At 35.8% G+C, this 18,856-nt stretch overlaps 1 protein-coding gene across 2 annotated transcripts in view; it reads right to left on the bottom strand.

The window, feature by feature from the left end:
* ZFPM2 (zinc finger protein, FOG family member 2) overlaps nt 1-18,856 on the bottom strand; it is a 358,777-nt gene that overhangs the window by 115,611 nt on the left and 224,310 nt on the right. For both annotated transcript variants that reach the window (XM_063299588.1, XM_063299589.1), the window contains one exon: nt 4,001-4,112. In XM_063299588.1, the coding sequence (XP_063155658.1) occupies nt 4,001-4,112 (112 nt within the window). The remainder of the gene's footprint in view (nt 1-4,000; nt 4,113-18,856) is intronic.

The raw sequence follows: 18,856 nt of genomic DNA, 5'->3' as shown, positions 1-18,856 counted from the left end.
GCATGATTCTTCTCCCTGACTTCCTTTTTTCCTTTCATCTTGTGTGTTAACTAAATTGTAAACTATACTTTGGCTAGGCACTACTCAGTTTTATTCCATGACCCCAACATATAAACAGTAACCTAAGAGTATGTCATAGTAAAAACCCTAAGAGCAGTAATAAACAGAAATTTGAATTAAATTCATGTTAAAGAGGATTGCCACGGTAAAAATGGTAAAACACCCAAATGGATGTATTTAAAGGAGAAACAATCTATAAGAAAGTGCAGGCCTATTAAATACAGGACTTGGTAATTTGCAGCAAAAATAAAAAATTCATTAAGTAACAGACATCTATAATAAAGCTTAGTCATATTTAGTGATATCTATTAACATTATCCTTTGCAACATATCTATCTATTTATCATTATCCTTCTGCTAACTATCTACCTTTGATATGTATGGATGCCAAATCAACATATGACTCTGGGCAGTGAACAGCAAATTAAAAACAGCAATAGAAACACTGAAAAAAAAGCAGATATACATCACACATTGATGACCTATGAATTGTTCAGTCACATCAGTAAATATCTTTCTATTTAATACCAGTAACTGCTAAAAAGATTTTCTAAGGTTGCTTAAGCTAAACTAGAAAATCTGGGATAAAGATTTCAGTATTTTTGTTAAGATGCTAATCAAAGGAACTTGAATGGTTCTAGAAGAGATGCTATGAAACACATCCAATAAGTAACTGGTACTTTCCATTAAAAGAAAGCAGTTTTGCATTTTCAAACAACTGAGCATGTACTGCATTTTAAGAATACAGAATCACAACTTTATTGCAATTAGCAATAGCTAAATCATACCCAATTTCCTAATTTGGTTAGCCATGATGCTTAGCCTTTTGCTGAAAGTCTTGTACCAAAGGTAAAGTTTCAAGTTTCTTAAGCAAACAGCAATAGAGTCTGAGAAAGAATATGCTTTCCCCAGCAGAACGATAGTCTGAAAGGTTTTCAAAGGGACAAACACAGTTAGAAAGCTTACTGAACATAGATACATATTATGCAGACCGGGTCATTCATTCCATGTTTTCTGTTGTTTTATTTCCTAAGCAACTTCTCTGGAGGGCTGCCAGATCAGCATGAGTGCACAGTGGAAATCTCAGTGCTTTCCATAAACTGATGGAAACCGTCTACTCAGAGATCTAAACCTAATCTAATTTAGAGATGAATCAAATGATCTGAATTTCATTTTGAGGGTCACCTGAGTAACACTACATAGATTAGACAATATGTGTTCTGAATTTCAAAACATAAGAACAGCCCTATAAGATCAGACCAAGTTCCATAAAAATTAGCATTTTATTTTCCACAAAAACCAGCCTATTCTTCCTAGAAGACAATAAATATTGTTTGAAGTCAATGACTATCACCGTCATACTACACTGGCATATTGCCTCAAAATCTAGTGATTCACTTATATTTTACCGCTTAAGGACACTAGAGTACCCAGTAGGAATGTCAAAACTACCCAATGCAGGTGTTTTCACCATATCCAATTGCAAGGAATTTTGCCGCATCTAACTATGAAATTTGGTTTTTCAATGTCTTCCAGTTTTATTGAATCCTGCAGAAAAGTGCTGATCCATTCATTGTCATGAACAATTCAGTCTTAATATATGCATAATACATGAGCTAGTGAAACTTCCTCATTAGTAGCATTTCAGGCTGCATTTTAACCAAATGAAAAGCAACCTGCATATAATGCTGATGTTAAGATGAAATGTTCAATTTTTTTTTAAGTAAAAGGAATTTTTGTACCCAAACATTTAACAATAAAACATTTCATCAACCTTAAGTGGTACAGTCTAAGAGCAACATTATCATGTTACTGCTTTGGGGATAAATTAAGAAATTGGCAGCCTTATCACTGCTGGATCAGATTTTAAGAAGTGACAGTGTAAAAGAACCAGTACTTCAAGATCCATGCCCTACTTCCCACATGTGCCTTGCCAAATTAGGAGTAGGCAGTTATTTGAAAAAATGTCCAGAAATCTGGTAATGAATTTTTTCAACTATGAACACTACATAGCTTAGGTTTTATTTTAGACTGTTGTAACATAAGTTTTACTAACTTATTTAGACATATAAAGATGCATACTAAAAATGCAATGTGTGCTTACATTTTACTATTTTATCTTTATTCAGTATGGTTTTCTGCTGTCAAATAATGAATCATAGCAGACTTCAGAAAGATACAGATTCTTCTTTTTAGACCTGGGTTTGTTCCCTTAAATACTTTCAGGTTACTAATTGTGTGTGGGGTAATTATATAATAAAAAGTCTACACAAGATCCTGATATGCAACTACTCATGAAAATTTTATTTTCTATGTTCCAGTTTTTGAAGGCTTGTCATAGTCTAAAAGCAATCTTCTTATAAATGTACAATTTGCAATGATTATAAGAACAAGAGATAACTGTTTCTAGTAAGGTTTAATAGCCTTTGATGTTATGATCGGCTTTCTTTGTTAATACAGTGATATGGGTCCTTATTTGCCTGGACAGTTGTACACTGGAAATGGTCACAAGGTTGTTACAACAAACAAATCTTTCATCTTTGCAGGGGTTTTGGTTAAGAACTTTAAAAAGCAACTTAATAACTGTCCTAGAAGTCTTCAACTGCAGAAGTAATCACAAACACTGAGACTGAGAATTTATAGCACTTGAAACCTGACCCTAGTTGAAAATAAAAGAAAGGAACTAAAGGAAAGAAATACATCAAAATCATAGAACGGAAAGGTTAGACACAACATTGGAGAACATCTGGTCCAATCCCCTTCCCAATGCATAAACTCACTACTACAATGTGATTAGGATAATAGCTAAATACACAAAGCTTTGGTTGAATATTCAAGTATCATAGATCCACATTACATAGTCCATACCCATACTAAACTTGCACATTTTTTTCCCAAACTTGACCACAACAATCTGATCAGAATGGAAATAAAATTCAACCTAGTAAGGAATAACTCACAGAGTTTTATCCCACTGTCCCATTGTTTAACAATGATTACCTTCTGCTCCAAATCCTCTTCCCCAATAGTATCGTAACTCAGAATTTCTGCTACTTATTCATTCCTTCACAAATCACAATATCTAGAATCCCACAGCATTCTGAAATCCTCTAAAGTTACAATGCAACTGTGAGATTGCATCTAACACCTGGTTGTACCTGTTTAAAGCCACATTCTTCTTGTGAGCCAACTTTCACTTCAGAAATCTACACAGTGGAAAACAGTTATACTCCTGCATTCTAAAAAATAGTATGGGGTTAATCCACAGGAACTGCTTTGTTTAGTTATCTTTATACATGATGACTCTTATGTTCAGCATGCCAAAGCTGGAGCCCCCTCCCCAATCAACACAATCCCTCAGTTTTCAGAACCTTGGGAATCACAGTTCTCACAATAATCTTCCCCAAAACAATGCAATTGCTTCCAATGCATTTTTACTTCCTTATCAAAAGTGGCAACATTTTTTATTTCTATTATGTTACAACTGCAACTGCGTGAACCTCTTTTAAAAACTCAAAAGAATGTTCAGAATAGATTCATGGCTTAATACAATGCAGTAAATTTATCTTAGGTTAGAAAAAAGAAGCACAAAGATGCTGTTGCATTTATATAGCCACACTTGAAATCAAAGATCTGGGAAGCATCTGGGCAGCTGCTCATATTGCAAGTGAAGTAGGCAAGCTTTTTATATCAGAAATGCATCAGGTAGAAGAAAGATCTATGCCTTTAAAATTTTCTGTTTGAACACTGAATGATATCATTATGCCTCTGTTTACGCTCATTCACAAAACACTTATCCCTTTCTTAAGATGGTAATAAAGAAATGTGAGCTACTCATCTTTGCTGCCTGTATTTGCTGTCTATTATCAGTGAGCATGTGTCTTCAGCACTGGGTTAAATCCTTGCAAAGAAAGAGGAAGAAAAATTAGCTTGGGTTTACCTTTGCTGTACACAATACAGTTGTTTTTGTTGTCTTCCACTCCTTGCCAAGTCATATCCAGCAACCACTTGGGGCCCGCAGTCAGCACCATAGGGACTGGAGCCTTTGCCTTCTGGAAAAAAGAAGGTGACAAACATTAGACCACGAGGCTTGTGTTGATTAAGAATTTGAACAAAAATAGTAATAATTTTATTTGCCAACTAACTTGATCTCCAAATCCACAAACCTTATTCCCCAACTGAAGGGCAAGGGCAAGGGGAAGAGGAGGAGGAGGAGGAAGGAGGAGGAGGAGGAGGAGGAGACAGGAGAAGAAGAAGACAGGAGAAGAAGACAGGAGAAGAACAACAAGGAAGATGGTTAGTACTCTGATAAAAATGAATGGCAGAATTATTATCCAGGATTTTTCTGAATGATAGCGCTGGATCAGATCTCCAAGATTAGACAGATCTCTAGTGGCTTAGAATTATAAAGGGAATGTAGGTGACTTTCACAGCAAAAAGCCAAGTATTTAGAAGTGAACTTTAGACACATTGTACTTCATTATCAACAGGATCTCTATTTCCTGAAACAGACAGGAAAGAATTTAAAGAAATCAGTATCCATTTCAAAGCCTGAGTAACATTTATGTTTGGTGGGAAATTATTCTGAATGGATAATGTATTCCCCTCTCTCTCTCTTTTCTTGATGGCTGTTGATGTGCTGCTTTACCATTGCTGAAATAATAATGATTATAAACTCCAAAAGGAAACGTAAAATTAGCAGCCAGAATGAAGACCAAATAAGAAAAGAATGCATGATACACACCCTGATTCACAAAAGACAGAGACAAAAAGATGCATGCTAGTTTAAAAAGCATTGCCTCAAAATGTTTTCCATGGTGGAAGTTAGGACAGAAAAATTCAAATGTCCTCAAGTTCAGTACTAAATCTAGATGCAAGGAATCAACTGATCTAGAATTTAGAAAGGTTTATCCCCACTTTTACAATGATTGGTCATAAAATGTCATTTAGACAGTTATCATTAATCATTCCTTGTTCTGCATATGAAACATATTGAAACTATAACTCAAAGTGCAGAGTGCAACGAAAAGGATCTCTATGTAATAATCTACCAGTTTTTCTTTTCTTTTTTTTTATGCAGATAAGGTCTTTTTTCCAGAAGCAACAGACTTGTCTTACAAATACTGTTGCAGTTTCTATCATTGATTTAGAACAGTGCTTCTCAACCTTTGCTACTTTAAGATGTGTGGACTTCAACCCCCAGAATTCTGGAAGCTGAAGTCCACACATCTTAAAGTGGCGAAGGTTGAGAAATACTGATCTAGAAGTTAGAAGCATAACGGTAACGCTTAATCCTGTGGCACCACTGTATCAGCAAACATGGGTGAGCAATAAGATGCTATGACAATTCTGCCCTAATGCTAAATTCTATGGAATTGCACCCCTGCGGCTGTCAGATCAGGATATGTGTAATGACATACTTGATTTACTTAGTTTTTTTTCTCTGCCTGGAACTTTATTATTTCAATTTGTTCTTTAGTGGAGCTAACAAAAAACAAACACACATATACAAACATAAAACAATTTTAAAAATAATTAACATCACAAAAGCAGCAGCTAAATAAAAAATCAACCCAATCTAAAGGCCAGATTGAAAATGAAGATCTTGACTTCTTTTCTATAGGCAGCAAGAGGCATGGCCAAAGGCTTGGACATGGGGCATCCATGGGGGAAAGAGGGTCAAAAATTCAAGATGGTGGCTGTGATCTGCTCCTTTTTACAGGGTTTTGATTGCTCAGGGCTTTTTCACCCGTCTGAAGATGCCTGATTGGAAGTGACATAAGAGTAGGCTTGCCATAACACACTTGAGAAATGAGATTCTAAAATCTCTATTCTGTATTCATTCAAAAGAAAAGCAAGTTTTTCCTCCTAATCTTTTATTTTTAAAGTGGGGGGATCATCCTATGTTCACTAAGAATATAGTAACAGAAGCTGCCAATTCTTTTGAAAGAGGAGGTCATCTTAAATTCAGAATTTTCTCTTTTCTGATAAATATGGCGGTTCTGTCTTTTATAATGTCCAATCTAATATTCTATCCCTGGGCATTAAATAAAGCTACTATTGTAATGGTTGCCTAATCCCAAATACTCAGTCTCACAAGCTCGGGCTTAAAGATAACTGATTTATTAAAGGAATAGTATGCAAATACAGAGAAAGCTGAGAATGAGCAAAAGCGCGCCAAATACAAACTTTAAAAGCCTTGCCTTCTATCCAGTCCCGCCCCAAGCGCCCGTCAGCACGCACCCCCTCCCAGGTGTTAGGAACCGTTACACACGCCTGGGAAAGTAACCTTGAACAGGATTGCAAACCCAAACATACATTCCAAAGATCCAAAACAAAGCAGAGCGCAGGAATGGAAAAACCCCGAACGAGCCAAGCGAGTATACACGGAAAATGAGTTGACATGTGAAACGTTACAATGTTAACAGAACATTGAAAGGGGAAACATGACAACTATTATCATATTTTCAGCATAACTGGAACTTAACATTTTCACAGTCACCTGTGGCAACTGAGAGAAAGGAAGTTATTTTACCATTATGAGTCTGTTGATAAAAGGCTCATGTTATGAGAGCTTTATAAACCAGACTTCCATGATTAATAATTTCTTCAGTAACAGAATTCTAACCTGATGTATTCATTTAAAAGGGGGGAACAAATCCACACATGTGCAGATGTGTTATCACATTTGAAATGAATGAGTTTCAGTTTACTTTTGTAAACTAATTTAACAAATTTGCACTTCCTAAATCAATACACTAATTAGAACACAGTTAGCCTTTGGTAACTGTGCTCAGAATTTTGCAGTAAAATAACCTAGACAGTGCAACTCCTTAAAAGTGAGGTGCTTGAAAGCATGCAGGAGTGCGTATGGAACTTGTTTCTGAATCATTAAAGTGGTGGCTGCAACTGTGCAGCTTAAACCCTGTCCTTTTTTAAGCCCTGCATGCAACAGACATAAAACAGAGGCAGGGCTTTCCTCCAGCTGAGTCTTTTTCCAGGCTCAAACAGCTGTTTTAGAAACTACTTTTGGCTTCCCCTCATCCTTCTCTTTCAAATGATTTGCAAAACTCTACTATTTTACAAAGTACTTGATCACTAAAATGTATATCCAAGACCAAAATATACACAAATAGATACACAGTCCTGAAAACAACCTATATATATATATATATATATATATATATATATATATTTCAAATTTTGTCACCACCCATCTCCCTCAAAAGAGTAGTATTATAATTAGAGAACATGACTGCAAAAAGTCTGTATTGGACCAAAAATGTGCTCACAAATGAAAAATATAAAAAGAAGTATGTTTTAAGAGTGGGCACTCTTAAAAAAATCATAAACTGATAGAAAAGGAGGTAAACTAAAGTATGTGTTATAAAACTGAGGTGTTGAGAGGTTTCTCTATCCCTAATAAAAGATTCCTGTCTGTGAATCAGGGCTTTTGTTTGGATAAAACAACAAACTAAAGATATCATGCTTTGTTTAAGGAGGGACTCCTTTAAGTTTTATTTCAATTTAAGCTCACCATTTTCTAATATAATGTGCATGGAGAAGGCAGCATTGTGCATGAGGCAAAAGCCAAATCTTAGAAATTAAATTTCAACCTACCAGATGATTTTGAAAGATGGATCTGAGTGAGTTTTGGTGGGTAAAGGAAGAAAAATAATTAATTTAAGATCTTAGGATTTAAGGTTTATTTTAAAATATTCCCCATCCTGTTCTGACTCTTGGACTGGGGAGGCTAATCAGCCATGGACCTCCAGCAAGATGTATTTTTTTCTCATTCATCAATCTTCATGTATTTTCTTCCTAACTCAAACTGAGCACCTAACTTTAGAAAACCCACTTACATACAACTTGATCTGGCTTTCACTATATGGAGCAAAGCTCTCTGTATTACTTGGGCTGTGAGGAAATAAAAGTTTGAACACTAATGTTGTAACAACCTGGGAATATAGACTATTCTTTCATCTTATTGTGATAAAGGTTAGCTGGTCATTTCTAGCACTCATAGTGACATTTGCTGTTGGAATTATCTTTATGTTATGATCTGTTCTTTTCAAAAGAGATCAAGACTATAGACAACCTAATCTAGACAACTTACTCTCATGTTCAGCGACATAATTAAGAAAAAAAATCTTTATTATCTTTTTACTCAAATATATACATAATATCAAAAGGTTTACTTGTGGCTTCCATGTCAAATACACATATTAAGGTTAGCAACAGTGTACTGGGATACTATAAAATATCTCAGCAATCAGCTTCACTGACCCCGCTTCTGATTTCCAAACCTCTTATTAAATAAAGTAAAATAAAAGTAAGGCTTTTACCAGTGCTAGCCTGATGGAGGGAAAGTGCAGTTTAAAAGTGCCCTAAAAACCTGGTTCTTTCCTCAGATGAGGGTGTTTGGTAGGCCTTTTAGGTTGGGGATGATGTGGAAGGATGACTTTTTATCTGTCCCCTTGGAGCAACTGCGTTTTTATTATACACTGTTGTTTTCTTACTTTTTTAATCTTGCAAAGCTGCTCAGAGTTATTTAGGAGTTCAGTGGCCTAAAAACTGGATGGATGGATGGATGGATGGAACAGACAGCCTGCCATAAAGTCATCTCATGGTCTGTCTGCCATGTCTCTATTTCAGATGTTTTTCCCCTCAGGAACCTGGATTTCTCTATTATTAACTCAAGTTTTTAAAAAAAAAAAAAATCAATTCTCTTTTTAAATCTCCTTCTTTATAAGCCTCCAATGTATTTTTAGTGTAACTGTTCTTTAATAATTCTGAATACCAAATCTTCAAAATAAAAAAGGGCATACTTTTAAAAGAATCAACAACCTCTAACTCAAGTTTCCTATGACATATAAGCTAATTCTAAACTTATTAAAATCAGAATAGATGGGAAAAAAACAAACTGATATCAAATACTTACAATGGAACATAAATGTGACATTTATCTTCTAAATTTTAATCTAAGGTGACAAACTTCTGATCTATAGTATTAATTGTGCTTCATGTAACCAGACCAGAATTTATTTCAGTACTTCTTTAAATATTTTTCAATTATTCAATTTCAGTATCAGACCAATTGGACAAGGGCAGACAAGGCCAAAAGTGGATCTCTTAGGGAGCAATTAGAATCTGCTAATGAGGATAAGAGAGGTTAAGCAGATACCTGCTTTTCACCAGCCTTTCAAGTAATTCAACAAACAAGCAAGGTAATCCTCAAGGGCTGTTTATGAAGAGTCAGAAGGTTAATGGAGATAAAAATAGCCAGTAACAAGCTTGACCATTCTTTTACTTTTTCAGCTTAAAAGGAATTATTCATACTTCAGTCATCTTAAATAAAAAGTACATCTTGTTCTACTCAAGGTCTATTACTCATGATCCTTTGGGGGCAACATCATAGTTTTCTTGGCAGCAATACAAAACAGTTTGTCACTACCTTCTTCCAGGATGACTTTTGGACTGTTTTTTTTCTGGTAGATCTTGTCTCTCCAGGGTCTCCCATTCAAATTGGAACCAAGACTGTCCTCACTTAGCCACGGCTAGTTAGGAGTCACCACATTGCCCCAAAACATATTCCTGGCATTCAGGAAATCATACCAGCTTATTTTTCATAGAATCAATCAAAATCCTTAACAAGAGCACAGTTACTCATTTTCCCTTTTCAAAATGACATCCTCTGAAGAAGTCAGTCTTGCCAGAGTGTAAACAGCTGGTATGAACAGCTCAAGCTATGTTAAGAAAAAACATAAGTCAGGGCTAAAATAAAACTTAAATTTGATTTAATTTAAATGTAATTAAAATCAAATTAATGAAATACAGTGAATACGATCAATTTTAATGCTTTCATAACCTTACCTATTACCTGTCCTATTAAAAATTATGATCTAGTGGTAGTTTTTGAAGGCAGTCTGGGAGGTATCCTCAAGTGCTGAGGGCTCTACATCCAGCTCTGGTGTTGACAGAAAACAAAAGGCTGGTATTTAAAAATATAAACTTGTTCTGTTGTCATATCCAATGCACTTCAACCATAGGCTTTACTAGTATGCAAAGAATCTCTTTTATTCTAATATCTTATTTTAAAAAATCTTACTCAAGAGCATCATTTTTGAAAGTATACTCATTAGCAAGTTGTTTAACCAAGCTTCCAGGATAAGACACACAAAAAACTATTGGCCTTATGCACCCAGCAATCTCAGTAAAACAATTTAGAATATCCAGGAACCAGACTAAGATTTGATTCTTTCCTTGGCCTTCTGTCTGTTTGCCTTTGGTATCCTCCCTTTCTTATGGTACAGAGAGGAACACATTGTTTTCCTCCTTCTATATTTGTTTTGCCACTGAAGATAATTTTATATTTGGCTAAGGCCTGAAAAGAAAACATAGTTTAAAAATTGCTGATTTGTATATTTTAAAATCTTTATTATTTATTCATTAATATTTACCAAAAAGAAAAGCACACAGGAATGCATAATACTTGAATAAATTGCTGCCAAACTGTGGGGGATGGGGAGAAGTAACGAATGGAAAATAGAAATGAGTATTCACAGATGGAATCCCATATGACAGCTGGGCTTCCCTGCAACTAGAGAAACCCAACTGTTTACCCCAGGAGATGATCACTAGAAAAACAGCACACCGTTTCTACACTTGACAGACTTCCACAAGCTTATAACAAAAGCAATTTGAAGAAGGGGAGGGAGAAAAAAATGTATATTCAGACTGTATCTCTATGATTGCCAATACTATTTACAATGATTTTACATATTAAGGATTCTAAAATATTGCAAATAATCAAAACTTTCAGCTGTCCTTATAATATAAATCAAGATAGAACAATATACATGTAACTTTGTTATGTGGTGCATATTATAAGTCATCAATGAAAAATCCACAAGAGATATTTTTGTTAAGAAGCTCTACTTTTATGTTGTTCTTGCTTGTAAACAATATATGCAGCAGAATTCAATTTCTGTAATAATGGAGAAAATTTAATGGAGAAAACTTGATCAGATCCAAAATCTGTTGGATGCTTGACAAAATACTCTGAAACAAATGGTGAACTGGGCAGGATTTCATTATTCTACAGTTGGAAAGAAATACCCCACATAATAGCCCCGTCCAGTTTGATGAAGAAGCACTTATAAATATTATTTGAATGTGGTTTTCAAGCCAGTTGTGGATCCAACTATGAGTTTAATAATTACCTAATCAATCACTGATATTTCAAGACCTATTTTTGACACATCCATGCTAATCATTAGATTAAGTTCCTCTACCAATTCATCTTTATTTTCATTTTTTCCTCCCCATATTGCTTTGTTTCCTTCTTTAGTCCACTTTCAAAATAAGTTGTTCGTATCATAATCCATGTTTAAAATAAATTACCTTCCCCCTCTATATTTCAATTTCAGTTTTACTGAGCTGGCTGTAAAATAATTGCCGAATTCTCTGACTATAGAAGCCCCAAGTGCTGGTAGATGCTTGGGTATTCAGGCATGGATCAGGAAGAAGATAGTTAGAAATCAGGAAGAAAGGAAGCTGATCCTGGTTGCAGTAGAATTAGCAGCAGAGGTACAAATCAACAAAGGCAGGCAACTAGGGAAGCACAGATCCACACTTAATTATTTGGGACTCTGAAATAAACAGTTTGAATATCTTCAGACAGTTGAGCTTACAGATTAATACAGTCTGTACAGATTAATACTGGAACAGTCACAGTAGATTTCAGGAATTCTATAGATTTTTGAAGGAATCTCACAATTATTTTGCTATACATTCTGTATTTGCATCTGGTGCACCAGATGCATCTGAATGGTATGCACTGTCTCAGATGATATCTGAGGGTCACCTTTCTGAATGGTCCTCTATGGCAAAATTGGCATAAAAACAGAAAACTGGCAAAGCTTACAATATAAACTAAAATCTTCATTTCTATATTTTATTTTCCTCCATAAACATGTCAATGAAATAAAACAGGCATACACAACCCATGAAATACATTAATGATTAGTAATTATTATGGCCCAAACAAATCCTCTATATTTTACAAATAATTTCTTACATTCAAAAGACTTGGAACTGAAACACACAACCTGAAATGACACTCTCCATTTGACTACTTCATTCCTACCTCATTTTGTTGCATGTGTGGACTAAACCTGAAGTATTTCTTAATACCTGGCTGTATAATTTAAATGACTGAGCTGTCCTAAATGATGAACATTACGATCATCTGTATGGGTTTAATATGATAGCTTTGCTTGGTTCCTATTTGTTTTGTCCACAGGAATTCCTATGAGCAAAATGGCATGAATAGAAAACAAAATCAGGTGTGAGCCAACCGTAGATGCCTATTCAGTTTAGAAATAATATTTTTTTTCTAGACAGTATATACTTATCCTCAGTTTTATGTCATGTAATTCTCATCAGATTTTGATGCCCCCCCCAAATAACACAGAATCCAGTCAATCTCAATATCTAGTACACAAAACAATGGCTGAATTCATAAACTGATATTTCAAGAAAGAATGAATAAGAGCTGTGTGGAGTAGGGAAAAATATACTTATGATTGAATTTAATTTTTAAAAATCTTTGGGGTTTTATTCATTTTACTTAGATCAGCATTAGATTACTATGAAAGGTCTCTTCAAGCCAGGTGATGTGTCCACTGTCACTTTGCCATCACTTTTTCAAAAAACTAGCCAAAGAGGTAATTTCAATCAGTGAAAACAATATTCCATGGCATGACACATTTCATAAGAGAAGAACCAAATATACTGAGTGAACATAGTATTTCAGCACAGAAAAAGCATAAAACTAAAGGGCTTGTAATTACTGAGATCACTTAGAAGAAAAATCAAATGCTCTCTGATCCATGAATGTATCCACTATCAAAATTTAACTATTCTTTCAACAGGCTTTAGTTATTATTATCCACTGAAATAAAATCAATAACTTATAACTGAAATAAATGTAAACTCATCCCCACTCTTGTTCTGCATTAATCTTCCTCCTGTTTCTAAAATGAATTCTCCTGTGCACTGGGACTGATTTTTTACACTCTGTAACACAGTATACATATTTGTGGTAATAAATGAATGAATGAAATCACATAATAAATAAGGCTTCTTATATCATACTGAAATCTGCTCCTAACACAGCTGCTTTAAAAAGGGAAACTTAAAATTTCTCATTAGGCTCCATTAAATCATAGTATTATAGATATGATATACTGAAATGGCAAAAATGTTAACTGCAATGACATTACTGCATTATTTGAAATATGGTTTATATTGTATTATTATGTAATAATATTTTTCATTTTCATTCTTCAATGTACAGGTAGTCCTCATTTAGCAACCACAATTGGGACTGGCAACTGAGTTAAGCGAAGCGGTCGCTAAGTGAAACTGCAACTCTGCTTATGTTCTTACTTCAGCTTTCCTTTGTTTTACAGACCTATGAAGGTTGTAAATGTGAGGACTGGTTGTAAAGTTACTTTTTCATCACTGTCGTTAACTGCGAACGGTCGCTAAATAAAGTAGTCACTATATGAGGACTACCTGTACCTCATTTATCCATCAACCCTGTAGTCTTGTCAATTTTGAGCCAGCTATTCCAGCGCCGTCAGGGTGAGCAGGGGAGTTGGGAAAAGGAAAGCACAGTTGCAGTCACATGGTTTCCCACTTAGCAACCTCTTCACTTAGCAATGGAGTTGCCGGTCCAATTGTGGTAGCTAAACGAGGACTAACTGTAGCCCAAATTCTACTAGTACCCATATTGTATACCTGAATGATAAATGAGGTATCTTAATGCTTCAGGAAGTAAAAATTGATTTGATTTGGTTTGGTTTGAATAATCTAGTAAGGATAATGGGGAGGCTCTATTCAAGGGTTGCAGTCTTGATTAGAGGATATAATTCAACAATCCCTTCAGGTTTTCTTGTTGTTGTTGTTGATAAAATACAAGTCAGTATCTCCCAGTTGGAGATACACCGAAATACTTTATATATACCATGTATACTTTAATATATGACAAAGTGTGTGTTCTTTTTTCTTTTAGGAAGAGAACATAAAATACTGTATTAATCATACTGCTACTTGGTATGATATTAAAAACTGAAGTAAATGTGATCAAGTGGAACCATTTTTCTGCATGGAATTTCTGTGCTGATGATTAGCCAGCTACTTCATAAACATCTTCCACAACTGACTGTGTTTCAGAAGCTAAGCCACAAGGTGAAGGGGGTCGAGATGCACCTGAGGGAGATGTCCTTATTCCAGTGACAAGAGGCTGTTTCAGGAGGTGCAGAAAGTATCCCTGCACATGAAAAGCAGAGTAGTGAGCCATGGTTATCTGCTCCACTGTGGTGTGATCATGATGCAATTGTCTTTCATTGCCTGAGTTAATATAAGATTTTTCTCATGAGTGATAGTAGTGGCAAGGCATACATTACAGTAGTGGCAAGGCATACATGATCTATTCAAGAATCAGAATTGAGATCTACCCTACCCTGAACAAAATTAAAGAAATATGTGCATATATACAGTACATACTTCATATCATTTTGTACTTTTTGTCACTAAATTGCACAAGAAAAAATTTAATCTGCCACACAAACCAATTATTGCCCTCAGCATTTCAGCCCCTCCAGAAGAGGTTTCATCATGCAGTGTATAGATCTTAAACTGTTCAAAGATATATTAAATTTTAAGCATTCTAAATTTAAGAAAAGGTAGCTAATAATGCATTAAAAGGTGTTCTTGTTTATGTGAATGCCTGGAAATTACTTTTGCCAATCTGGCTCGTACAGTCAACATTGAAATGTGAGGGGAGAAAACAGAAAATCATGTTGATTTCAAGAGGCAATTTGGCACAAACTTCAACAGTTTGAAGGATATTCTAGAATCTGTGTAACTTCCTGAAGCATTTAAAACAAGCTGTCGTATCATATTGTTAAACACTTTGTCACTTATGCTTCCAGGTTCCTTACTACTCATTCCTAAATTGGCATCACTATTTCATTATTTAGCTGGGCTGGATTTTAAGTTCCCAGTTGCAGTTGCTATGCAAGAAGAACCATTGTTCCTCCCAGCATATCCTTGACCAAACCCGAACAAGTTTTTCTCTTCTTTATTATGTTAAAAAAGATCAAAATTATTGGGAGAGAAGAGATAGGAAGGAAACACTGGAGTTTCCCTTTCAATAATATCAGTATTTTTTTCCTATAATCCTGGGGCAATAATTTAGAATTATCAAGGGACCCTGGGGTACTATTGTAAAATTATAGTTCTATTTCCTTGTTCTTCATTTTTTTCATTGTGGCACTCTGAATGGCAACAGTTGCACTCAGTGGAACCAATTCAAATGTTATTGTTTAAGAGATTTCATGACTGGTCTTTACATGATAGTTTTTGAGGAAGGGCACAACAAAGAAGTAATAGTAACAGTTGCAGTAATCCCCCAGTATAAAAACAACAAAACATCTCCTTCATACACAGAAACTGTAATTTTACATGTATGGTCAATGCAGACACTCCCTTCTTCAAAATCCATCAGAAGGCTAAAAATAAGGTATCTTACAATGAGAGAAAGAAAGTGTGCTGGATTCTGGGATAGATAGCAAAGGCAGGAGTATCAAAATGGGGTGTTGTGCAACACACGTAAAAAAGAGCTGGGGTTTACATCATGCACTCGCAGCTGCCTTCTTTGACTTTTTGATGCTGCCTGCTACAGATGCCTTTTTCTCTTGCTTCTTGTTCCTCCATCTCCAAAACTCAGCAGTACCAGTACTCAGCAGAAGAATAATCTATTCTCCTCCCTGCCCAGCCAGGTATGAAGAGGCCTCTTGTATGAACATGATTTTGGGTTCCTGCAGAGTCAGGGATATATTTGTTTATTTAATTTTATATCCCGCCTTTATTATTTTTTTTATAAATAACTCAAGGCGGCGAACATACCTAGTACTCCCTCCTCTTCCTATTATGCCCAGGCAAGTGAACCTATGGAAGCCTATTTTATTCAAGATGATTAAAAATCTTGGAGTCGTCATCTCCAAGGTGGATCTGGAAGTCCAAGTGAAATCTATTTGAATTCAAGCTTTAAAGTTTCCACTCAAAGCTTAGCTTTAGAGCTCCATTCTGTCAAAAGAGAGTGTGTTCAAAAAGCATAACAGAAATCAGGATGTCTGTCAGAGTTTTCATGGAATATTTCCTACTTTGGCAGCGTTATAGAAATGTATCTTATTCTGTTTTTAATCAGCAAGCTTTATCGAGCAATCAAGGTAGATATATAATAAGCTAAGCTACTCTGTAAATCTAAACATTTCCCACAAATAGAAAAGATACAGCTTGAGCTCACTGATTGTTGCCATGGCAACTATCTAAAATGAAAATCTGCTTAACCCTTTCTCTCTTGTAACCACCCATGTACCACTGTTAGCTGACTTTCATGCACTTATCTTCACCTTTTCCACTCTCTCTAGAAATTCATAATTTGGTTGCTTCTCAATAGTTATGCTCCAGTTACCCTATCTCAGCCTCAGAGAACTATGATGGGTGGGGAGCTTCGAAATGGGATGCCTATTGGCACTTTACTGGAATTGTAAGGTAGGAAGTAAATTCTTAAAATGCCAGAACAAACCTTAGTTTACTGTTTGAATGACTGCAGCTGCTACTAAGCCCTGACTGAGGAATAACTTTAAACAGAGTCATATTTGCACTTCATTCTTCAAAAGGACGGAATGTCTTGCCTTTAAATGCTGAACATCAATGCCACTTCTTTATTCTGCGTTACAACTGAACTTGCTCTTTGTTGTTTTACTTACCATTTCATTTATTACAAATATTTCTATACCATTCCATTCTAACTGGCTCAGGTGGCATACAAAGTAAACAAAAACAGAACCACAGTATCAGCTGTCTGTCTATCCCACTGTTTCTCAACCTCAGCAAGCTGGCTGAGGAATTCTGGGAGTTGAAGTACACACATCTTAAAGTTGCTGAGGCTGAGAAACACCGATCTGTCCACCAGCATGCCCAGATTTAACAACCTCCAAACCCTCCCAAATCCTGAGCCAGGTTGTCACCTCCCTGCAAAAACTCATTGGTAAGTAGTACTTGTAGATGAGGCCATAAGTTCCACAGGAACAGTTCCACCACTGAGGTGGTCCTCTGCAGATGGAATTCCCTTGGGGATGGGATCCTTAGCAGGCCTTCTCTCCCTGATCTTTTACACTTGACTGTCAAGTGCATTCTTTACGTGGACCTTGTCAAACAAGGAAGTATTCCACACCATAGCAAGCAATTAGTTAGAAATATTACTAAGATTAGTATCTCCTATTTCAAATGACCAAGTTCCTTCTTTACTTCTAGTAAAGTAGAACATTAAACCTCATTCATTTTTATTTATATTTTAATGGTAATTTAGGTGGTTATGTTTCTAGTGTCATTTTATTGTAAACGGTCCAGAGTCCCCCATTGGGGGAGATGGGCGGTGACATAAATGTAATAAATAAATAAATAAAATAAAATAATGCCATTTATAAAAATTAAAAATGGTGCTCTTTTATTCGATTGGGGAATAACATACTTTTTTTTTTCTCCAGCAGTTCTTGTTTTTATTTTCCATCCTGCTGTATCATAACAGAAAAAGAAAAACATATAACACCTTTAGGCTGGCATAAAATGAGAACCCAATCCTGGGGCATCTTAGGAGGATTAAAATGCCTTATATCTACAGCTATTACTATCCCACAGAAATGTTACAAAATGGTTGCTTAAGCATTCTCTTACTACTAGGAAGCTACAACTTTGCTCTGTATTATGGGCACTGCCACACTACAGTACCACTGTTTTGTTTGATTCTTCAATCTTTTCCTACCTTCTCTTCTGCCAGCATTGCAGGAACAAGGAGCAAAAATCATTCCTCTGCCTTGAGCTGCTGCAGGTCTTGAAGAAACAAAAATTACTTGCACCCTTCCCCAGTCCACATCCTTGCTTCATGTTACGCACCTTTGTTGGTCACAAATATACATATACCCATGCACTCACGCATTAGTTTTATTAGCAGTTTCAAGTATGCTAAATAAATTGCTTGATTTTTTAAAGGCATGGTGACATGGTGGGACCACAGAGGTCTGGTGCCGATTTCCAGTTCATGCATCATCCTCTTAGGGAAATGTCTTTTCCCAGTCCAACCAATGGCACTATTAGCTGATTGCACCATTATTAGCTAGTTCAATAGACTATCAGTGTAATCCTAGATAACTTACTAGAATTTACTTCTGAATAAACTTGCTTATTGCTCTGTTCAAAAGCTTCAATGGCAGGACCAACCTAGATAAAACTTAGCAAGCAATGCAGCATGTGCCCCTTTTAGAATTTACATTTTAAAAAATTGAGATGGATGCAGTTAGCCTAATAAATGTCCGAGTGTCATAAAGGTCTGCACTGGAATGAATATTGTGGTCCCCTTTGGGGTCATGTGGTGGTGCGCTCCTACGGTCTATCTTGGAATAAATGACATCATAGGGATTCTGCCATTATCATAAGTTGCTGATGGGGGCTCATACGCAAGCAACTGTATTACAGTACCGGTAAAAGTTAGCATTAGGTGTAAGAATAGCTTACTCTCAAAGTGTCAGCATAGCTGAACCATGGAATCTGGCAGCAGCAGTCTCTCCCAGGACTCTGTAGAGCCATCTGGGAAGCTCACAAATGGAGCCAGCTACTGGTCTGATCCTTCTTGCTCTGCAGCACTACTTGGTGAACTGCAGCA

The sequence above is a fragment of the Candoia aspera genome, chromosome 3 (assembly GCF_035149785.1).
Source record: "Candoia aspera isolate rCanAsp1 chromosome 3, rCanAsp1.hap2, whole genome shotgun sequence".
Lineage (NCBI taxonomy): Eukaryota > Metazoa > Chordata > Lepidosauria > Squamata > Boidae > Candoia > Candoia aspera.
The sequence above is the reverse complement of the archived record's forward strand: the minus strand, read 5'-3'. Positions and strand labels throughout refer to the sequence as shown.